A 25052-nucleotide genomic window follows, 5' to 3' on the forward strand; every position below is an offset into this window, starting at 1 on the left:
CAATATCATAAATGACACAGAGCCACAAACCTGACAGAATCGGCAGGCTAATTTGTTTATTTTTGGAACACAGTTCTTATATGACTCAATTCTAAAAGTTTCAATAGAAGAAAATACTGTGACCAAGGGGAGTCAGGACTTCGATACACTAATAATGATAACCATCAGAATATTGAGCTATTGAACATGTATTTGAACCCAAATAAATCACTTACTCTACCTTCAATTTAAATCTGTAATTGTTAATTTAATAAAATAATTGCTCAATACTTATTTTGGGCATGTGATTATTAGTGAAAAGTTTAAAAACAAATGTCGAAAATTGTGCAAATAGCAGATCTACACGCTCACACCGGAATGTGACATGTTGTGAGCTTGTAGATCTGCTGTGTGTGTGTGTGTGTGTGTGTGTGTGTGTGTGTGTGTGTGTGTGTGTGTGTGTGTGTGCGCGTGCGCGCGCGCATATATATATGAAAAAGGCACGATTATTCTATTATATATATGAATCAAAAAAGTAATCGAATCGATAGTGGTAGCTCTACTAAGCAAACTAACCATAAGAAATACTATACATAATAGTTATTTGAAATGCGGGTGCAGGCAGTTGCTGGTCTATAAATAGGATAACATAATTAATACGGGTGGATGGCGGATGGATAGTTAATTTGTACACACTAAAAGCGCACACAGGAAGTGTGTTAATGTGTGTTTCATTCAACTTGTGTTTGTGTCATAAGTAGCTGATAGAGGGGATTGGACAGAATGTCATTTAATATACTCCATAATGTTCTATTTTTTGTTGCTGTCGGAAAGAAACCTTGTATCTCCATACTCGTAAATTAATTAAAGCCATACTTCCTCATATAAGAGTGTTGCAAAAGTTGTGAAACTAGCAGATCTACAAACTCACAACGCGTCGCATCACATTTTTTCATAAATAAATGCCCTATTGCGTGTAGATATGCTATTTTATCTATTTGTAAGAAATTTGGTGAATTATTCTTAAATAATTACTTTCGTTTTGAAATGTTTCACCTATAATGACATTATAGCTGAGGCCAGGCCAAGAGTTTGTGACTAAATAATAACTATACATTGGATCCATTGGACCACAGGCGCTTTCCCCCCTCCATTTTCCATTTTCTGGTTTTGGACACCCCACAGCGTTGATACAGTGTTCTATGATAGCCAAGCATCCAGCCAAGACAGAGTGGGAGGCATTTTGAGGTTTATTGACTCATACAGAATAAATATAGCACCATGTCAGCTGATTACTATAACACTAGTAGTACTGTGTGTGGTGACTCATGTCATGTCATCTCATTAATTTTAGTTAATCTAGGATTACTTCTACTGCCTCCATCTGTTGAACACAAAGATAAAGAAAGAATTTCCAGGTGTTTTCAGGTGAGAGCAGAACTTTCTAGAATCTAGAACCATGGAATTATAACATCATTCAAAAAAACTGAACACAGAAATATAAAACATATGCTGTAGCATCCACCTTGTAAAAAGAAAAACACATTTCATACAGAGAGACATGCAGTGAGATATATATATAGATTGTACAACAATTTTCGAGTGATTATACTGGAATGAATAATGCCTGTGTCGCTTATCAGCTGTTCCACCATACATGCAGGTTTAAATGCAGGTCTGAATGTCGTTTGATTCAATGTCGGAATGTAAAAAAACAGAAATACCGATATCAACTTGATCACACCTGACAAATTATGCAAAAAAAACTATAACATTATTATTTATATAAAATAAAAGGATCAAACACATTCTCAGTAATTTTTTATTTTCAATTATTTTCTATTATACTTGTAGCCTGTTCAGTCTGATGTTGTCTATTCTAAGTAACACTTTATGAAAGAATACTTCTATTACAGAGGCATCACCCTTCTAATCGCTCAGTTCTATTCTATAGCCTGATATATACTTATTTGCATGATGGTGTCTCACACCAAAAATAACTTCAAGCTCTACAAGTGGAGCTTGTAGATCTGCTATTTTCGGTGGGAGACACTGGCATGCAACCAAGGCCAGTGGTGTGTTCTACCATGTTACGCTATATATGTTATTCTGTTCCATTTGTTCTTATGTGTACCACTTATGTCTACCACCGAGGGGTGCTGTTGGATGGGTTGTGTTGTGGCTGGATGAGTATTAATTATGAATGAAACTGATTAATTGAATAGACTGAGTGATGCAGTGAGCTCGTCTTTGGTGTAAAGCCTCATTTAACTATAGAAAAGCTCTTTTGAAAGTCTAGTGGTTCCCCAAGATTCATCCCTTTCTGTTGAACAAGTCATGATGACTCTTCCACGATGGTAGCGTCTTTAAAGCACCAATTAAACTTTGGTTGACTGAGGTTTGGGTTGTGCACTTACATGATCAAAGTGGATTCTGACTTAAGTTTAAAATGACAAAACCCAAAACATTTTTATTTGTCTGTCTGTCTATTACATTTGTATATCTATCTATCTACCTATCTACCGATCTATCGATCTATTGATCTATCGATCTATCAATCTATCTATCTCATTTATTTTCATTTGAACAAACCTGGCGTTTCGGTCAATGAAGTATCCCTATAGCGGCTCTTCTTCCTAATTAAAATTGTAAAAATCAACTCAAGTTTGACACATAAATAAATGCTTGTCATGTTTTGTAATCTTCAGAATCCACTTTGTTTTGTTCGTTTAAGTGTTACTTTGAGACCATGTTTCACAGTGCACATAGTGACCACCACACCCCAAACCTTTATCAAAGTTCAATAGTGCTCTAACCACCTATAATCCCTATATACATATTTTACTGGGGTCCTCCAGGGCTCTATACTAGGTCCGCTACTACCAAATCTATTCACCGAAAATAGCCGATCTAGTACAAGCTCAAAACTTGTAGTAGGTCTGCAATTTTCACCCAACGGAGGCCCCAGAATTTCCAGAATGGGGACGCTAGGGTTCATGTGGTTATGTGTATTATATATACTGGTGTGTCAGAAACCTTTCATTTCATTGGAACACACTCAGTATGTTGATAGGAGATACAAACGCTACAACACAAATATTTCTTTTTCCCTGTAAACAATTGTGTTCATATTAATGACGGTCGATATTTATCAGAATAAGGAAGCTGGTTGTTTCGGCCGTGTTGTGGTGGGTGGTCCTGCTGCCATCTCAGATCTGCTTCAGCTAGCTTCCTCTGTGCTGGCTTAGCTACAGGAAGTGACACGCTTGACCCCATACTCACACAGCCAATCAGAGACCTGGAGACAGCATATAGGTTGTTTTGTTAAAGTATGAAGGGACCTGTTACCGAGCAGTTACAACAGCGTCATGTGCATATAGATCCAGTTCTGTGGTAAATCCTAGGGTTTTGCGGGGCGGGGATTTTGTCTAATCGTTTACAAATTAAGGGCGAGTTCACACAGCGTTCATTTCATTTATTCCATTTACTTACATAAAGCTCTATTGGATACAACTGCAAGGTACTCAGAATGCGTCAGATCTTTAAAATCACTGCACTCTGCAGTGGAGAACTTTCGTCAAAAGTTGACCAAAAAAAAGTTCATGTGATGCTGACCTTTTTATCAGTTGACCAATCACAATGAAGGAAAATTAATGCTGCTCAGGAGGCAGCTATTAACCAGAACTCAACCAGAGATGGAGACCAAGAAAGTGAAAGTACCTGTATTGGTCAAATTGTGAAAATAGTAGATCTACAAGCTCACAACCTGTCACATCGTTGTGAGCTTGTAGATCTCCTATTTTCTCTATGAATGCAGGTGTATGTTGAGATTTTGACTTGCATATTAGTGTGTCTTGGGCCCAAAAAGTGTGAAAACCTTGTGGTTATGGACTGTAATTAAAAACTGCGCTGTTGTTATTTTTTCCATACTGGCACAAAATGCGCTCCGGGAAGCGCATTTTTCCACTTACAAAACACTGTGTGTGAACACGGCCTTAATTGTCCGAGCAAGAACCCACCTAAGCCCTGCACAGGCAACATTCTGCGTCATTTATGTCTATTGGAACCCGTTTTTAGCTGGCTGTAAACCCAAAATATCATCAAACCGCCGAGGTTGTCATCGTCATCAACGCATCCCGTTAACCAAACACACCCGGCCTGAACTGTTTTCATAGGACAGGAAGTGTAATACATGAGGAAAATACACCGTACATGTTGTTGTTATTAAAACTAAACAAATTAAACTAACAAATGTCTGCTTCTTGCAGACATACTGTAACATTTTAAAAGCAAGTGGGATACGGACATCAGGTCTGTTCATTAGAAAGGGTATCTTACTGTACCATCACAGCATAATTCACAGTTTTAGTTAACATTTAAAGTCCTTGCATACCAAGAGTTTATTTTGTGCGATTAGCTAATTCACATTAGTTTACTTTAAAGGATCTACACCATGAATTTAAAAAATATATTTGATATTTAATATCATATGGTGTATGTCCCTCAAACCTTTTTCAAAAGGTTTGAGCCTAAATCATCACTCAGATATACTCATCCCAAGTCAATTGTCTCTGGCTTATACAGCACTTTCAGCTGCAATACCAAAACGTCCTTTTGGGCAGGGGGGGGCTACTGAGCAATTCTGTCTGGGCATCATCAATGCAATGGCAAGGCAAGTGATGTCACTTGCATTGCCATTCTGAAATGGCCTGTTCAGACACGCCCATTCTGAAAATCTCTGAAATGAGAATGAATGACTGAATGGGGTACAAGAGGCACTGGGGAGCCCAAAAAATACCCCCCCCCCCAAAAAAAATGAAATTCATAGTGTGTCTCCTTTAAACTGCTGTTTGTGTCATAAGCATTTTTTGGGAGTATTTGTTGGTCATGCTCCCGGTGTGTAAGGAGTGGACCTTTACTACTTAACAAACGGTCATATCACCATTAAAACAGAGTAAACAACTGATCAAGTTCAAGTTGATATGGCATTTGAAAACAAAGTGGGGTATGAACATGGGGACTGTTACAGTTTGAGAAGTGACATTCAGAAGCACTTGCTTAAAAGCACTTAATACAAAATTAAGAGATATTCTCGTTGTCGGCACTCTGAGGGGATGCTATGCATATTACTATTACCATACATACTGTGTCCTTATTACTGCCTCATACCATTGTCATTCTCATGAATATCTGGGATATCTGACTGCATGTACTGTATACACGTTTGTTTATATCTTTTCTCTTCCCTTTCCTGAAAACTATAAAGGATTTCACCCACCTGTTTTACACCTGTAAACCTGTGATGTAACAATAAAGTTGTCAATCTTAACGCCAGGCGGCAATCTTAACAGCTGTATGTGTCATCTATCTAATTTTGTAAACACAGAGCATTATTTGGCACTCAGGGTTTTGAACGCACCGCCATTGTTAGCTAGTAGCGTAGACATCCTACTTCCTCCTGAAGTTGGATGCCAGTTGGACGCCGCGGCTTCCAGTCACACAGCGGAACGTTCTGGGCGGAATGTTCCAGTATCTCACTGGGTTGGCGAACAGACTGATGCTACTGTACTGGCTCTTCTTATCGCTATCCCTGCTGGGGCAGAAGTCATTCACCCCAACATAGTTGATTTTATTACCGTGAAGAAACATCACCTGGGGAGACACACAGTGGGTGCACAACATCCATAGGGATTAAATGCCATCTTACATTGTCACTGTAAAGGTAAATGTATGCTTTGCGTAATAAGTGCCATTAGTTGCAATATTGTGACTGCATTGAGTGGAAAAAGTCACATGGAAAGGGGGTGTGTAATATTTATCAGAAATATCACCATTATATGCCATCGATGATATGATCCAGATGCCTAATATAGATCGTCGCGACTAACGATAGATAATGTTTACATTGGTGATTGTAAGCTGCAGTCACCATCCTTGACCTGGAGGTATCTGGAGATACCTGAGACCATGTGCAACGTACCTGCAGGTACCTGAGGGAGCTTAGACCAGGTGGGACCTTTCTCAGTTTGTTGTTCTCAAAGTGGATTTCTCTGACGTTGGGGATGGAAGCCAGACTTCCATTCTCTACAGACTTAATCTGGTTAAAACCCAGACTCAACCTGCATACAGACAGACAGACAGACAGACAGACAGGCAAACATGCATAAAGACAGACAGACAATCAGAAGGATAAACATTCATTATACAACAAGAAAGATTTGAGCACTGCCTAATCACTATATAATTATGACTACCACGGATTAGAAATATAGCCAACTATTCAGCCTGGACAAATCCCACTCCCACTCTGACATCATCATCATCTGAGTTGCTGAGACGTGTGTTGATGACACAGCACTAGGCTAGAGCTACCAGTTTATAAATGCATGTGAAGTTCGCAGACAAAAAAAAATGAAATTCGAAATTTAGAAGATGTCTACAGCTACAATGAGATTGAACTGTGAAGTTTTGTATTTGTGTGGGATTATATTTTGGTTACGGTTTGGGAAGTCACAATGTCAGATTCAGCTCATTAGGTCAAGTTGTCTGGCACATGCATGTTAATGCATCCTCCTTGAAAGTGTTAGATTCTGTCTACCATGCGGCACTACGATTTATCTCAAACTCAGGTTTTCGTACACACCACTGTATGTTGTAGGGGAAGGTTGGTCGGTCTTCCTTGCAAAATCGCAGCATGGAACGTTGGTATAATTTTATTTATAAGGCTGTGTTGCACGAACTACCTTCTTACTTGTGTTCTTTATTGACTCCAAGGCCTGCACCACGAGTGCTTTTAACCTGAGATCTGATGGAAAGTTCATGTGCGTAATTCCTCGATCTCATACAGTCTTTGGTGAAGCTGCTTTTAATGTGTTTGCAGCTTCATCTTGGTGTGAGCTACAGAGTCATCTCAAACTGAGCTCTCTTGTTAGCATGGAAGTTTTTAAAAATAGGATAAAGGACTACTCTGTCTGCACATGTCCTGGCATTGAACAACATTAATCTGTTCTGTTTTTTAGATTTTATGCTTTATGTACTTGATATTTGTGTTATTTTATGTGAAACCTAGTGTGTTTTGGCCGAGATTTGTAATCTCAATGGGACTATTCCTGGTAAAATGTAGGTGGAAAAGAAATAACAAAAACAGAGCCATCTCAATGGGATTGGATTAGCTGAGTCAACAGGGACTAATTAATGTCTCAGTTAGACCCCGTTTATTTCCAGGGAACACTAGCATGAAAAAAAGGTTTTCATTTTGAGCGAATTGCCCCACAATATGACTACCTTTTGATGACATGTTTTATGTCGTTGGTTACTGTTATATAATCGCAATATTACACTCGAGGGTGTTCTTAACCGTCATCATTGGCACTTCAGTGACACTTAGGGAACCGATGTGCTTAACCGCATCACTGTTATGCCAATAATGATGGTAAAGCACGCCCTCGAGTGTATCGCTTCATTGGTGCCTGAGGAAAGATGGAACATACATTTCAACCGTTAGAGACAAAGTACTACATTAAACTACAGAGGTTATATGTATCAGCTTTACATAATATACACTGCCACTATGATATTACAGTATGTACATATCACTATTGGGGTTCTGGATAAATACTGGTTTTAGCTCAAGTCTAACCATGCATTCTAAATGTATATACCGGTGTTCAGCAGCAATAAGTAGCTATCTAACCTCCTCCAGCTAATCATAGTCCAAACTGCTAGCTTAAGCAATGGTAAACAAATGTACACGTTGGATTCATTTCATCACATCAGCAGTTGACTGTATGTATAATTATAGCATATCTACGTGGAGTCTTCACCATCAATGGCTCATTCAAATCTTTTAAAACACACCTAGTCATGGGTTATCTCTGACAACGTGCAGTAGTAGGTCCTTTGTGCCAGTTGCTATTGTTTTTATCAAGTTGCATGCATGGAAGGATTTCAACAACAAAAAAAGTTGAAGTCCCCTGGTTCAAACCTATGGCAAATTCTGTTCCAACCATCTGTTCTTAAGAGAATTTTGTGAATCCAGCCTCTGGTAAATGACGGTCATACATACCTCTGTACGTTTTTAAATCTTTTGAAGTCTTCAATCTCCACCTTTGAGATCCTGTTGTAGTCGAGTTGAAGCTCCGTCATGGAGGAAGGCAAGTCTAACACACACACACACACACACACACACACACACACACACACACACACACACACACACACAAGCCGATGTAAGTTGACTGATCACGACTTCCCTTTTACGGTCTTGTTCTGTTGGTCATTTGGAGCTGACCAGTACAACCACAGTCTTCTGCTGTAGTACTGAGAGCTTGACCAGTACAACCACAGTCTTATACTGTTGTACTGGGAGCTGACCGGTACAACCACAGTCTTCTGCTGTAGTACTGAGAGCTTGACCAGTACAACCACAGTCTTCTGCTGTTGTACTAGGAGCTGACCAATACAACAACGTTGCGTTGCTCATGGTCACAGCATCATTGAGTAGTTAGTTTACCTTTTGGTACAGCAGTGAGCTTGGCCTCAGATATGCCCAGGTACAGAGTGGACACACCATCAAACGCTCCCAACTCGATGCCACTGTTGGCCAGGGGGTTGGCACCCAACTCTGAAGGAGGAGAACAAACAGACATCATACAGCTGCATGAATCATCTGACCGTATTATATATCCCAACCTATGCCAGATTTTGAGAGTCCTAGCTAGTGCTGGGCGATGTGACTTCCAATCAATATCACAATTATTTCAAACTTTCCCTCGATTACGATGAATGAACGATTACAATTGATGATTTAAATAGTGAAAATAGCAGATCTACAAACGCACAATGCTGTGCTGCAGTGCTTTATGAGCTTGTAGATCCGGCTATTTCCGCAATTTTTGTACGCCACCGTTGTACAACAAAGTATAATACAGGGTGAAGTGGTTAGTCAGACTAATGGACTGAATCCATTATAAAAAATCTATTAGATTTTTTGTCATTATGTTGATATATATGTTGATATATATGAAAATAAAATGACTGTAATGTAATATGTATTATGTATAACAAAAAACTGTGTTCAATCACATGAACACTGTTTCAGCCTCTGTTGGTGTCTTTTGTTATCAATGTGAATTGAGTTTGTTGCTTTTGCGCTGCATGTCGCCTCACGTTTATGCACTCTATTCGCCTCGTGTTACTCATGTCACCTTGAGTAAAAAAAAGACAGTGAACCGGGGAAGAGACAAAGAGATTGCTCTTTAGACTAGACTAGGCTGTGTTTCTCAGCCTTCAAACAGTGTCCTTACCCAGCACGTTGAGGCTCCTCAGGCCTTTGAAGGCTTCCTTCTGGACTCTGCTGATCCTGTTCTCGTGGAAGCGGAGCTCCAGGATGTTGGGGGGCAGGTTGGCAGGGATCGTAGTCAGCAGGTTGTAGGACAAATACAACAACCTGAGACGTCCGAGGTCCTTAAACGCCTTGGGATGAATACTGGACAGCTTATTGTTGATCAGGAACAGAGCCTGGATGAAAAAACAAGTGATCACAATATTAATCACCTGATTAACATATATTTAATGTAGAATGAAATCAGGAGGGGGCCTAGTATAGAGCTCTGGGTAATCCAGTCAGCTAAATATAGGGCTTAAGAAGAGCATAAAATCGTTACTGTATCTCTCAGGTTTGTCTTTAAACCTCCCAGTTCTAAGCAGCCTTGGTGAAGTCAGATCTGTTACCGTATGTGGTCATTTGGGTGGATTACACCTTTAACACATTTTGATGATGTAAGCACATGTTGGCGTGTGATTGGTGCTTTGATGACGGCATGCTGTGGTTTGAGTTCCAGCTGGAAGCCAACGTTGCAATCAAAGACCTTCATCCAGACAGCAGATGTTGAGTCCTTCCTGTTACTGTCTCAACAATGCCTATCCCCAATCGAGGTTATTATAGTTTAGAATTTTTCATTTGTTTCTATTTTTAAATTTTTTGTTTTCAATTTCAGTTTAGTTTTTAAAGCGGGTTTGCTAATAGATTTTGGTATTTTTTTAAAAGACTAGTTTTAGTTTCATTAGTTTGAGACTTTGAGTGTTAGTTTTAGTTTAATGTGTAATATGGGATAGTCAGGGGCAAAATCCAAAAAGCTCTGAAATATAGTGGAAAAAGATGATCTACATCGCGATGCATTGTGAGCTCAAGTATGATTAAGTATAATTTCCAATTACCATATACTTTATTCTTCTCCACTACATGCCAGAGGCTGGTACTTTTTACTCAATTATTTGTCAGCTTTAGCTACTATTTAGATTATTTATACAAATGGTGATTGATATTAGGGTTATTAGGTTAGGCTACTCAGCAGCACATGAATAACAGTAATTACAATAAATGCCACCTTTACCAACGGCAACATTAAAGTGATGAACACATTAATGCATTACAAATTATTACCCATTAACATGATTGTACTTTCACGTTTGGTACTGTAAGTATATTTTGATGACAATAAGTTGTACTTTTACGACTAATATATAACTAATTATATAATACTTACAGTATTTCTACTTAAAAAAAAGAAGTTATTCCTCCAGCACTGGTAGAACAGACAGTGAGACAGACAGTGTTGTTTGTCACGGGAGGACAGACAGACAGTATTGTTTGTCTCTGTAGGACCCACAGACAGTGTAATGCTGTGTAGATGAATGGAGATAATTAGCCCACAGACTATCTGGACTGCTGCCATCATTCTAAACATCCTCTGATCACAATATGTTTTGTATTAGTGCAACATGTGAAGTCTGAGCCATTTAAAACCAGTTGACAGACAGCCTGTGTGCAGAGAGGTCTTTTAAGGCTGAATCCAGGACAGTGTGTAGTATACTTAATAAGACAATAATCCTCTGTTTGTTCGTGACCTTGTCAGGGCGTCTCCTGACATGTTTGAGTACCAGCCCACTGGTTCATGTTGGTACAAAGACTCCATACAGTCTGACTGGGGTTTGGGTTCGTGAGATCTTTGTTCACTGCTCACAACAACCAAACATTCCTCATCAAGCAATTTCAGACTTGCCCTCTGTCCATTGTTACACAAATACAGGAAGAGTGATGTGGTGGTCGTTTGCGGGAAGGTTAAGCTTCTGACTTATTATCTAAAACCAGCTTTTTCCCACAGCGCTGCAGACTGTCGCCGCCGGGCTATCAGTCGTAAATAGTTGTATCACTGACTCGTGGGAGGCTAGGTGGGCGGTCAGTAATTTGAAAGTGTGTTTGCATGTAAGTCACTTTTAATAATGATTGTGTGCTGCAGCCACACAGCAACTTGCTGATCATATTTCATAACACGTGTTACACTACACTGCCTTTCATGTATCTCATCCATGACTAGAAACCTTCTATGCTGTTTGTGATGACAACATGTTGACTGAACTTGACTCTCATGATAACACGTCCTTGTTACTTGGAACTAAGGCTTGGAACTGAGTTCAAATCAATATCACGATTATTTACGATTACGACTAATGAACAATTATTTTCATGTTCTTTTACACTGCCATCATAGTTCTCTGACGAGGGCTGTACTATACTGTGTGTCAAACTGTTAAATCTGGGATATTTGTTCTAAGGGAGTGCATATCTTATCTTTGTGATTTAGAAATGTATGTTAAGGAAACACATAAATGAACACACATCGCCTGAAATGAAAACATCTTGAGAAAAAGGTCAGCACACTCTCTGTAAGAAAACAATGGCAGCACCCAACACACTGTGGTATGTCGCCTGCTTATGTCTTGCACTCACACAACATTAATACATATTAATACATATTATAATATTAACAGTCAATTTACAGTAGATATGCATAAATAAAGTTAGTCTTACATTTTTTCTGTCTTACGTAGAGCTTATTCCACATGGAGTTAGTCTTTTGTGCAGATAGTCAGTCGTATATTAAGTTTGTCTCGTGTAAAGTTATTACGTAGAGTTTAATCTTACATTTAATTACAGTATAGTAGTCTTACATCAAATGGCTCATGTAGAGCTTAATTTTGAATTGCTTTGGTCTCATGTAGGCTTACACAAAGTTATTTTCACGTAGAGTTTTAGTCATTTTGGCCTTCATTATTATTTTGTACTACATGTTATTGTTGTAGTGTTTCTCAAAGTGAGGTCCAGGGACCCTCTTGGTTACTTAAGGGGGTTCCAAATGGACCCTTACAGGTCTGTAACTCAGAGAGTGTAGTGTACACATGGAATGAAATGGACCCTTAGTTTGAAAACAAAACGGTTCCAGAAACGGTTCCAAATGTGATGGAACCGATTCCGGTTCCTCAATGTTGGATCCGGTTCCTCTGGTTTCCGGATCCCAACCTTAAATGTAGTCTTACAAAATGTTAGGCTTACGTAGAGGTCTTTGAGGCCTTTGAAGTCGTTTTCTTTGATATCAGTGATGTCATTGTTCTGGAGGTCAATCATCCGCGTGTCCTCTGGAATCTTCTCTGGAATAGAGATCAGACCTGTAGAGAGAGAGAGACACACACACACACACACACACACACACACACACACACACACACACACACACACACACACACACAAAAAACATGTGCACACTTAAAAAGGAATAGGTGTACAGTAGCATGGACATTTTGCCAACATTATCTCAGTCGATTGATTGTGTATACTATAGCATGGCTGTGTTGTTTTGTGAACACTAATGTTGTGTAGTGTTGTGTAGTGTGGTATTGTGTCATGTCATGAGTAGGGTTGCCGCGGTGTGGATATTTTCTGATATAACTGATTTTTTTTCCAATGGTAGTTGGATGGAGAGACAGGATTTTTGTCCAACCATGCAACAGCAACCAATTCACGGGCCCAGGTTCACGGGCGGGATTTGACAAGGGCCCATTGATGTGGTTATGTAGTGTAGTGTACTGTAGTGTAGTATTGTGTTATGCTGTGTATAAGCCTGTCACAATTATTACATCGCTTAATTGCAATTATTTGAGATAATTGCTTTTTTTGTTTGTTGCATAATCGTCAAAATCGTTTCCATGTAAAAAATTGTTGGAAATAGTGGAAATAGTTGATCTACAAGCTCAAAACTTGTCACGATGCGACACGTTTTGAGCTTGCAGATCGGTGTAGTATTGTTATGTTGTGTAGTGTTATGTTATCATTGATGTGGTTATGTATGTGTGTAGTGTACTGTAGTGTAGTACTGTGTTATGTTGTGTAGTGTTATATTACCCTTATCAGAACACTGCACCACGTGCGGGAAACATGTACACCCAGATGGACAATCTTCATCGTCATCATCATCATCGTCATCATCATCAATATCGTTATCGTCGTCCCAGCGGCTGGCTGGTCTGTCGGCCATCATCACGTCGTAGTTCCTCATGTAGTCCATGGCGTTGATTGGCTCGTACGGCTTGCTGTCGCCCAGCGCCAGGAGCCACAGTAAGAGGAGAGCCCTCATGGTGCTGTTGCTAGGAGACCGTTGCCCGCTCAGTCAAATAGCAGCCCAGAGAATCCTGTAGCAACAGACCAATAAAAAAGAGGACTGGACCATGATGTCATCACACTCGAGGAAATGCCTCAATTCTATAACCTTATAAAGTAGAAAATGTTGTGCTCCAAGCTCAAGGCTTACCCAAAGCTAGAGCCAGGTCATAAAAAAATGTTGAAAAAAGGCATATACACTGACAGAAAAAGGTAGAGGCTCTTGGGATGCAAAAATATAAATGTATTTTCCAGGTGGAAAAGGTATTCAACAAATAAAACCATGGAGGGTCGCACTACAGAAATAAAAGTCCATAAAGTTTATTGTTCCATATGCCTCACATTGACAAGGATGACAAACGTTTTGGATATCCAGCATTCATCTCTGCCATGGAAAAGGTGGCATCATGAAAAGGTGATTAAAGGACTGGACGTTTCGATCCTCAGACCATTATCCGTAACGTCCTTTTTTCACCTTTTCACAAAGTCACCTTCTTCACCTTGTAAATAAATTTGTATCAGGCAAATACATTTATATCAGTCAAAAGAGATGTATCTCTTTAGCCCTGTCTGTTATCTGTCTTGTGTTTCATACTGCAGTAATTCTTTGACTACTGAACTTCCCCTCGAGGGATCAATGAAGGTTTATCTATCTAATGTACTGAACATACACTCGTGTTTAACCCAAAAGCTGATGTGTTGTGTAGTCAGCATGAGGGCAGGAGCAGGCCTGGAGAAGCGTTTAGAACACGACGCTGATCTGGAGTCAGTCCACTGGGTAAGAGGGCATGTGAGGTCTGTGGGAGCGTTACTTATCATACCAGTGTTTCCATGCGAACTCATAAAAGCACTGATCTCAGCCAACACCTCACGCTGCATACGAACCATCTGCGTCCATTTAGCAAACATTTGCAGTGTTGTTAAAAAAGAACCCAGCATTTCATCAAACACATTTAAGAGCCAGTGGAGAGTTTGGGTGGAATGTGGGGTTTGCGTGCCGCGTCTCAGGACTGTTCCACTGCCTCGTCAGTGGGACCACCACTAGCCACAACTATGTACTGGTGGTCCCACGTCCTGCACAGACAGCAAATACCTCTTACAGCAAGGACCCTGGGCCTGTATGTCTACATACTGCTGCGAACTAGTCTTAACATCAACCCATTAAGTAGTCCTAACATCAACCAATTAAGTAGTCTTAACATCAACCAATTAAGTAGTCTTAACATCAACCCATTCACTAGTCTCAACATCAACACATTAACTAGTCTTAACATCAACCTATTAACTAGTCTTAAAGGACAAGTCCGGACTAATATAACATAACCTTTTTTTCCTACTTTTATTGATCCAAAATGACTGGCCATGGGGTCTATTTGCAGGATTGCCCCTGTCGTCCACTTTCCCGTCCATTTTAGATCGGACTTTAACATCAACCCATTCACTCATCCCATGGCCTAGGGGGCTGTATAGGGGTGTCATGGTAGATGCTTGGGCAGTCAGGGATCTCCAGTGCTCTCGATCTTCTGCTGTGTGTAGCAGGGTTTGGAAGCTGCAGCCAGTCCATTCCTTTAAGTAGTCTTAAAATGAACCCATATTACCCGTACTATCTTAATCTAGTCTTAACATCAACCCATTAACTAGTCTTAACATCAATCCTTTAACATCAACCCATTAACTAGTATTCACATCAACCCATTAACTAGTCTTCACATCAACCCATTAACTAGTCTTCACATCAACCCATTAACTAGTCTTCACATCAACCTATTAACTAGTTTTCTCTACCCATTAACTAGTCTTAACATCAATCCATTAACTAGTCTTATCATCAATCCATTTACTGGTCTTTATCAACCCATTAACTAGTCTTAACATCAACCTATTAACTAGTCCACATAGACATACATCTATATAGACATACTACTAACTAGTCTTGCTTATGATACACTCACCTATAATACTGACCATTCTTAACACAAAAACACAGTACTACCTATTCATTATCATTACATATTAATTATCTACCATACACTACACTCACATAGTACTAACTAATCATAATATAAAAATAGTAATAACTAGTTTGTACATAACCTCATACTGTAGTACTAAATCGTCTTTTATATACAACCACATAGTGTTAACTAGCCTTAACATAAGCATCATGTGGTTATTGTACTATAATTACTGTACTGTTGTTAAAATACCACATATCTCTACTGAGCACATACATCATTTATTACACTGCACTTATGTCATTAATTCATTGGCACTTTGTCCCTGTAAAACCCATTGACGTTGTTTTTATTATGCAACCAACTCTATGAGATCACGTTAATGAATGCAACATGTTGGCTCCTATACCTGGGATGTCTTGTTAGGTGTGTGCTACGCCCGATTTATAGTTGGCTGCGCATCGTGCCGGGCAATCAAAAATAGCAGATCTACAAGCTCAGAACGCCTCGCATCCTGAGCTTGTAGATGACCTGGACGGTTTTAGTTTGAGTGTGTTGGAGCGTGGAGGCTAGCGTAGCGTGCATCCTACCTGGGATGTTCTGGGAGGTGTCAGCCTGCAGGATGCAGCGAAGGCAGCAGCAGGATTAGTAGCAGTAGAAGAAGAGCAGCAGCAGAGAGGTCCAGTTGGAAAGCTCCAGGTTTGAGTCTCAATGAATTCCCAGTGACTGGAGAAGAACATTACTTCTCTCTCTCTCTCTCTCTCTCTCTCTCTCTCTCTCTCTCTCTCTCTCTCTCCCTCTCTCCCTCTCTCTCTCTGTCTGCCCCCCTCCTCTTTTCTCTCCCCCCCTCTCTCTCACTGTATTCCCCCCCCAACCCCACCCCCCCAGTGGAAACAGAAACCACAGCTGAGGTTTTGGCGTGAGAAGCTCAGTTATACTAAAGATCTCTTAAATCTTGTTTGTGGATCACATTCTCTCTCTCTCTCTCTCTCTCTTTCTATCTCGCTCTCTCTCTCTCTCTTTCTGTACTTGTCAAACACAAAGGAGATTGTTGAGTCTTTGATTTCATAGCAGCATGATGGTGTTTATACTGTGTGTGTTCACCTCACACCGCCTGGTCTGCTGCCACCTTAAATACTCTGCAACATAAACCTGAATGCTTTGACAGAAACTGGAGAACTGAACTGCTGCTACTGGTTCTTAATTCCTCTGCTGCTGCTTTCCATTGAAGCAGTTTGATCAGGGACTCATTTAGACCAGGGAGAATGTTGCAATTGAATCACTACTAACGTAATGAATGTCTGAGATGTTTTACAGCCAAATGTATTAATGTCTCTATTCATATCTGCATATGAATTTGTAATTTGTGGCAATATTTTAGTGTTCTGGTTTCTGTTTGTAGTCCATGTGTAGACCAAATAGTATCGGCCTATCATGATTCATGATTGAGGTGCTTTGGTGGTGATGTGAGGTCAGCATCCAGGTAAACAGTCTGTGAGGAGAGCAAGGGAGGTGGAATACATTTCCTGAAATACAAAGCCGGCTCGAAACGTAATTGAAACCCAGTGCTATCGCGTGATGAACCGTTAACAGGGTGTAAACTGGCTAGTTGCCAAACAATCCAGTCGTACATCTGCCAAGATATCTGCTGGCTGCATAGGGAAACCCAGAAACAGTGTCCTTAACGTCATCAGACGATAGCAATCAGTTCCAAGATCGGTCACTTAGTAAGATAAGAACATGTACAAAACACAAACCTCACATTGAGTACCATGTACTTTTTATGTTCCTTCTTTGTTTCCATGTTTTTACCTCGCTTGAGTTTCCATGAGTTTCTATATCTGTGCGATGTGGTGATAATATTTGAGTTGTTGATTGATTGATTGAATCAGACAATACAGGATTGTAATCCCCCTCCTGCATCTTTAGTGTGTTTCAGCTATTTAACATTTCCTGTAGTTCTGTACATTGTTTCCAGAGGCACCATTTTAAACAAAACTTTTTCCCACTAAAAATGTTTGGCTAAAAGTGACCGATTATACCGATTCCATCTTCCAGAGGGACGGTCACACAGTACGCAGATTAAACTTTGCTCTGAAACGGAGTGTGCCTGATGTACATTCTAACCTGACATTCTCAACTCTGGACACCAATATGATCCAATCAGGAGAGAGAACCCATCAGATTCAATTTTAGAGTGTTCCAGCTCAAATTGTGTTAGTTATTTTGTTTCATCACTTCCAATTTCACTTGTTTATCCTGTAATCCTTGATGAGATCGCTCTCCTGATTGGAATGAAATTTGTATCCCGATCTGAAAATGTATTTTCTGTTTATTAAAGAGCTGGAGAGACCCCTGATACTAAGCAAATACTACTACTATAATAGAGTGTTTGCTCAGTATCGGGGGTCTCAGGTGATATCAATTGTAACAAAAACATATCATTCACACCCCCTTGAACAGTGCTACTGTATATTTATAGCAAACCTAAAAAGAATCTGATTAATGGACCATGCTTGGGAACTGGAAAAGCCTCACAAGAAGGGAAAAGTTAATTAGAGCTAGCGAGCTCCCCAAAGGGTTTCACCTTCATTACAACATAGATTTTTCCGTTTGGGTTTTGTGCTGAGCACAGCGCTAACGCTGCTCCGAGGCCAGGCAGAGACCCAGCAAGTATGCTCTGGTTTGGCCCAGCGCAGGGGGGAGGGGAGAGGAGAGGAGAGGGTCTCATCTACTTTCTGGGATGTTTTCATAGTTTCCAAGCAGTCCGACTAGACGTCTGCTACTTAGATGATCTGTTGTAGAACACAGACTGCCCGGTAACCACTCCTCTAACACTGAATCACATCCTCCTCTCTCACTGTTAGACTGTACCTTCCTCTTCATTCTGCCTTCTGCTCTTCATCCTTGTTCTACCTCTGACAAATGACCTTTCTATGAGCACACCAAGTCTCTGTTCCTTGTACTCCTTACTTTGATTGATTGTAATGTCGCTGGTCTAGGGTCTGATTCTTGTACTCCTTACTGTGGTTGATTGTAATGTCACTTTTGATGTCAGCGGTACAATTGAGGGGCAGGCCCTCATTTACAATGAAGCCGAGTTTACAATATAGTAAAAACACAATACTCTACATTGTATAGTCTACAATAGCCACAATATTGCAAACAGTTAAACGATTAAATTAGACAAGAATGAAAGAATAAGTAAGATTACAATAAAATACAAATATTAATTCAAATGATTAATAATTACCAGCATCAAGTGCCTGCATCCAGTGCATCAGTACCAACTTTCAGTAGTAGCATTCAATACCGGTGTGCCGTACCAGAGAGCAATTGGTATTATACCAATGTTCAATATCAGTACTCAGTACCAGAAATCAGTGCAAATGTTTTTCCAGCTGTGAACTTGGTGTGTGGTTGACGTTTAGAGGCTGTGTGGTTAATGAGATGTTTTAGAGATGAACTCTTCAAAACAGCTGCTTCTAACATCATCTGAACACACACACACCAAAGAACATTACGCACACAGACGCACAATGCTACTTCCAAAGAACATTACGCACACACACAGACGCACAATGCTACTCTCAAACACAAGAAACAACACACACACACACGCGCGCGTGCGCACACACACACACACACACACACACACACACACACACACACACACACACACACACACAGACACACACACACACACACACACACACACACACACACACACACACGGAATAAACACATTATCACAGAAGCATTAACATAGACAGACACAAAGGTGGTGGTATAATAATAAATGATTTGTGTAATGTTTCCTAGTTTGAATCCAGCTCAAAGTTCTTTACAAGCGTCACTCAGTACGTTGACTGGATGTTTCCCATTGACATACACTTTTAAATTACCCATAAACCCACACTGGCCAGTAATAGTGAATCACCAACCTCCCAAAATGAATGGAAGGAATGAGAGAAGCCATACTTCATCTCCTTGTTATTCCGTAAAGAGGCAATAAAAATGAAAAGCAAGAGAGAGAGAAGAACAGAGGAGAGAAAGAGAGAGAGAGGGTGAGAATGGCATGCAAGTAGCACAATTTTGACTGTTTTTGGAGTTAATCAATTAGTTGATTTGACAACTTAAAGGGATATTTCACTTTCAAAAAAACTTAGGGTCATTGTATGGTCTACTCAGGCTTTTGTGAGCCCCCCAGACAGTTTTTAAGTTGCTTGATTCAGTATTTAAATATTTGATATTCATTTTATCAGACACGCCCCCTTCCTATAGAAACCCATTATAACTTATAACTCCATTTTTAACATGTTAGATTTATCAAAAACACCCGTCCTTGGTTCTGCTGACTCACCCTGTCCTCCTAACACGTGAGGGGGCCGTGTTTTTTCAATTAATGTTTTCATTTATTTTATATATATTTTTATTGTAATTAATTTTCTTCATTTTCCAAAAAAAATATTAAAAATAAATGAAAAAAGTAATCAAAAAAATACGGCCCCCTCGCGTATTATGAGGGCAGGGTGAGTTACCAGAACCAAGGATGGGTGTTTTTGATGAATCTAACATGTTAAAAATTTAGTTTGAAGTTACAATGGGTTTGTATAGGAAGGGGGCGTGTCTGATAAAATGAATATCAGATATCTAAAGACTGAATCAAGCAACTTAAAAACTGTCTGGGGGGCTCATAAAAGCCTGAGTAGACCATACAATGACCCAAAGTTTTTTTGAAAGTGAAATATCCCTTTAAGCCCTAACATACAGGTAGCCGATCTTCAAGCTCACAACACGTGGTGACTCAACCATGCATGTCCCAGACTATTCTCAGTCCTCCTGGCTCCCAAACTGGAATGAACTCCCCATTGCTGTCAGAACTGCAGACTCACTCCTACATTTTCCGTCGCAGTCTGAAGACTCACCTTTTCAGACTCCACCTCACCACCTAGCACGCCTCTCTCCTTGCATCCCTTCTCGTCTCCTATTTTCGATAGATACTAGGTTTTTCTCTGCAGACATACTATGTTGGTTACTTGTTTTTTGCTAAGTTCATTGTTTACCTGGTTTCCTAGGCAATACATTGTTTTCTCTGTACTCTACTTATGTGACTATATGCCTTGTTTGTTGACTATGGTTCATGCTTCCTGTGCTCACTCTGATCTTTTACGTCGCTCTGGATAAGAGGCTAAATGCCTACGCGATGAATTGTGAGGTTGTTCCTCTGCTATTTGTGCAGTTCTTTGTTGCTGTTGATTTTGGAAATTTGGGGAATTTGTGCCTAGACAATGACATGCTCAAAATGGGGACATCAGGTTGAAAGTGGTTCAACCACAAATTCCTGTCAGGCAGAAACCTTTTTTTGTAAATGAATGCCGTACTTTGTCATACTACAGTGTCACACAAAAGTTGCTCAAATAGCGATGTGACGCGTTGGGAGCTTTTTTTCAAGGTGGCCAAGTGTGTCTGTGGGTTTTATAAATATTGTAAAAGTAAATTTTCAAAAAGAGCTTGTGAATAACTACATTAGATCCACTGGAGGTTCTTTTTTTCCAGATCCTGAAAAGTTACCGATTTAGACATACAAGGTTTCCACCCGACAGTGACAAAATGTGTAAACCCGTCTGTGTGGATGAGAGCTCAGTGCACACAAAAAAAAAACCAAAAAACATAAAAGAAGATCGATAGGCCTGCAAGTTCATCAGCTCTGATAAATACGTATTATAGTCGTGTATACGGCTACAGCCGACTTTTGTGATGGAACTGTGTGACTGCAGACTTTTGTTTGTCCCACATAGACTAAACCACAAGGCATTTTTATCATGTCCGCCACATGATGACATGAGTTCTGTTGCAGTTAAAACAGTGTCTGTTGATCCAATACGCTTTGCCAGAGCAGAGGTGGGGAAAGTGTTTGATCATTGGAGTTGGAACAGTGAACACAGCGTCCACATCTGTGACAAATCCAGGTCCAGTTGGCATTGCCATCCAGTTGCACAGCCAACAGGATGGCAGGCTGTAGACCTGTGGTTCCCAAACTTTTTTCCTTGGAGCCATCCGCTTCTTAATAATGATAATAATATCTTACATTTATATAGCAGTTATCTAAGTACCAAAAGACGCTTTACATGAGGGGGAGGAGAAAACAACAAATTAAAATCAAATTTATTAGGAAAAATACTAAGAAAAGGAAAATCAATAAAAACAGTGGCTCAATGATTGAGCCACTGGTTGTGCAGTTACAGTAGCTGGGGAAAGCCATATTGAAGAGGTGGGTTTTGGAGGGTGGGGGGCTTCTCTGATATTAACGGGGAGTGCATTCCACAGGGTAGGGCCAGCAAAAGAAAAAGCTCTATCGCCCCAGGTGCGGTATGTGGTCTTGGGGACCTCAAGGAGGTGACGTTTGAGGAGGTCGAAGAGGTGAAGGGGAGCCAGATGGTTCAGTGCCTTATAGGTGGTGAGTAGTATTTTTAAGTTGATTCTTTGTTTGACCGGAAGCCAGTGGAGGACTGGTGTAACGTGGTCTCTGAAACGGGTACTGGTGAGCAGGCGGGCAGCTGAGTTCTGGACAAATTGGAGTTTGTTTAGGACTTTGGAGGTGGTGCCAAAAATGTGAATTCATCATATCCCAGAGCATGGATGGATGAGTGTTTCAGCTGCAGAGAATGACAGAGAACACAAACTCGATTAGTAGGCAACCGGGCCTGGCGTGAATCTCCGCTCTGTGTATCACACTTTTGTAATTATCTCTGAACACAATTCAAGTTTGTGTAACAGTGTATTGTTTTGGGTCATTACACGCAGAATAAATATATGTCCCTTTTAACTCCCGAACCGGTTCCCCTTCCAGTGGATCAGCAGTTCAGATGGTCCAGCCAGCAGCCGTCAGAAGCATGCAGTGTGTCTGTAGTGTGTGGTTTCAAGTGTCTGTCCAGGCGGATCTGGACTCAGTACAACATGTTGGTTACTCAGATATCCAGAACCATTCTGCGTCCAATCCCATTAGCTTCTTGTCTGCTCACATCATGTGGTTGACACTGTTTCCACACACACTGCTACTGCTCTCTGTGTGTGTGTGTGTGTGTGTGTGTGTGTGTGTGTGTGTGTGTGTGTGTGTGTGTGTGTGTGTGTGTGTGTGTGTGTGTGTGTGTGTGTGTGTGTGTGTGTGTGTGTGTGTGTGTGTGTGTGTGTGTGTGTGTGTGTGTGTGTGTGTGTGTGCGTGCGTGCGTGCGTGCGTGTCTGTCACGTGGCTTTCTGACATCAGATCGTTGTCTGATCAGTGAGTCTGGTGCAAGTACTGTAAGTAATAGAGGAAAAGAATGTTGTTTCTACAGGACTTTGATCTGCGACTCACTGAAAAGGAGTTCTGTTGAATACTTCCAGTTCTATGTCAGCATGGCACAGCTCACTGCTGTAGCTAAACCTACCTACAGGTTTACCTAGCCCAGGGATTCCCCACGTGGGGCTTACAATTTGGTGGTCGCGCTCCCGCAGACCATTCGCTGGTGGAAAGGAAATGAATTTATATATATATATATATAAATAAAATAGTAGAATAGAATAGTCCCCACTCCTTGGGGTGTTTTCTTTGTCACTGTATATTTGCATATACATGAAATTTGCATTTACCCATCCTTTAACTACTCAGAGCAGTGAGCGCCATTCTACGGTGCTCGGGGAGCAGGGACACACATGGACAAATCGCTGGCCTGGAATCATACTAACCACTCAGCTACAGTATGACAGTATGGCCATGTGAAAATAATATTCACGTGACCATTATACGTATAAATGTAGAACAGCCACCCTCAGTCTGACGCTGCTATTACTAACTCTCACTACTGTTCTGGGTAGCCTACTTAAGAAAACAAAAGATGGTACTTACTAGGGCTGTGCAATTAAGACATTGTAAATAGTGTAGGTATATAGGCCTTTCCCCAGATAGATAGACCTTTATTGATCCCGCAGGGGAATTTCAGTCACCAGAGGTTACAGATACAGAGAGCAGGCTTGTAAGATACAGCAGAGTGCATCCAGTGTGTCTGAAGGGCTTTATGAAGTGTGATTCACACAGCATTAGACAGACAGGAGGGAAGCTGAGAGGGGGACACTGTAGGAGAGACCGTATAGGAGAGACAGACAGTAGGGAAGCTGAGAGGGAGACAGTGTAGGAGAGATAGAGAGAGAGACAGACAGACAGTAGGGAAGCTAAGAGGGGGACAGAGTAGGAGAGGCAGACAGTTCTAAGCTGAGAGGGAGACAGTGTAGGAGAGACAGAGAGAGAGACAGACAGTAAGGAAGCTGAGAGGGAGACAGTGTAGGAGAGACAGACAGAGAGACATTATAGGAGAGACAGACAGTAGGGAAGCTGAGAGGGGGACAGTGTAGGAGAGGCAGACCATTCTAAGTTGAGAGGAAGACAGTCTAGGAGAGACAGACAGAGAGACAGTATAGGAGAGGCAGACAGTTCTAAGCTGAGAGGGAGACAGTGTAGGAGAGACAGAGAGAGAGACAGACAGTAAGGAAGCTGAGAGGGAGACAGTGTAGGAGAGACAGACAGAGAGACATTATAGGAGAGACAGACAGTAGGGAAGCTGAGAGGGGGACAGTGTAGGAGAGGCAGACCATTCTAAGTTGAGAGGAAGACAGTCTAGGAGAGACAGACAGAGAGACAGTGTAGCAGAGACAGACAGTAGGGAAGCTGAGAGGGAGACAGTGTAGGAGAGACAGAAAGTAGGAAATCAGAGAGATAGGAAATCTGAGAGGGAGACAGTGTAGGAGAGACAGACAGTTCTAAGCTGAGAGGGAGACAGTGTAGCAGAGACAGACAGTAGGAAAGCTGAGAGGGAGACAGGAAAGAAGACTGTGGTGGATCTGGTCTTATATGATAATGGAACATGTGACTCTTAACCACACACTAACCACTTAAAGGATCTCTGGCCACCATGTGTAGCTGTACTTTTGGTATGTAATTATCAAATATGTTATACCATTTGGTTTTACTTTTATTTAGGCTATTATTATAATTATATAATACTGTGTATATTTATAACACAAATGGAGTATTTTGTGAAATCAGAGCCTGGCCCTGCACGTGCCTGCATGTACTGTAGCTGTGGAGATTGACTCAACTAATACTAATACTGTCTGTCTGTCTGTCTGTCTGTCTGTCTGTCTGTCTGTCTGTCTGTCTGTCTGTCTGTCTGTCTGTCTGTCTGTCCTATAGAGACAAACTCCTATAATGAATCTTTATTCCAGATATATTTGCATGTACTAGTAATGTGACTTTATGTACAGTGTCTAGTTATTAGGACAGCAGCCACATTGCTACACATCCCCAAAGCTTTGGAGATGGTTTATCATAAATGTCAGTTATATGGGTTCCCATACCTTTCAGCTCACAATCCAAAAGATACATTTGGTGACTCCCCAAACGTACAAAAATATATAATACATTATTTAACCACCTAAGCCCTATTTAATTGTGGGAAAAGACGATCTACAAGGGAAACACTGCTATAAGCTATTTAAAGGTGGGGAAACAGAGAATGGACAACTTTTGATATTGATATATCTAAACAACAATATCAGTTTATTTTTTCATATAATTATATGGAAAT

The 25052-nt window shown here is 40.6% G+C and overlaps 2 protein-coding genes across 2 annotated transcripts in view; one reads left to right on the plus strand and one right to left on the minus strand.

The window, feature by feature from the left end:
- The window catches only part of cenpp (centromere protein P), a 101937-nt gene that overhangs the window by 47633 nt on the left and 29252 nt on the right, over window positions 1-25052 (plus strand). The window lies entirely within an intron of this gene.
- aspn (asporin (LRR class 1)) lies at window positions 1212-16198 on the minus strand. The gene is made up of 9 exons (XM_080424390.1): window positions 16020-16198; window positions 13220-13506; window positions 12374-12486; window positions 9285-9498; window positions 8492-8602; window positions 8045-8138; window positions 5960-6098; window positions 5399-5631; window positions 1212-3277 (listed from the first exon to the last, which is right to left on the minus strand). Exons 2-8 carry the CDS (start codon window positions 13449-13451, stop codon window positions 5428-5430), a joined length of 1107 nt encoding a protein of 368 aa, XP_080280516.1. The 5' UTR covers window positions 13452-13506; window positions 16020-16198; the 3' UTR covers window positions 1212-3277; window positions 5399-5427.

The sequence above is a fragment of the Gymnoscopelus braueri genome (assembly GCF_963280865.1).
Source record: "Gymnoscopelus braueri genome assembly, chromosome: 3".
NCBI classification, from domain to species: domain Eukaryota; kingdom Metazoa; phylum Chordata; class Actinopteri; order Myctophiformes; family Myctophidae; genus Gymnoscopelus; species Gymnoscopelus braueri.

Bases quoted from the DNA above. Each gene is read 5' to 3' on its own strand.
- aspn (XM_080424390.1), bottom strand. From the start codon at position 13,451: ATGAGGGCTCTCCTCTTACTGTGGCTCCTGGCGCTGGGCGACAGCAAG. The intron at 8,603-9,284 runs GTAAGGACACTG...CTCCTCCTTCAG, and splicing joins GAGGAGCCTCAACGTGCTGG to AGTTGGGTGCCAACCCCCTG. The intron at 5,632-5,959 runs GTACGTTGCACA...GTGTCTCCCCAG, and splicing joins GCTCCCTCAGGTACCTGCAG to GTGATGTTTCTTCACGGTAA.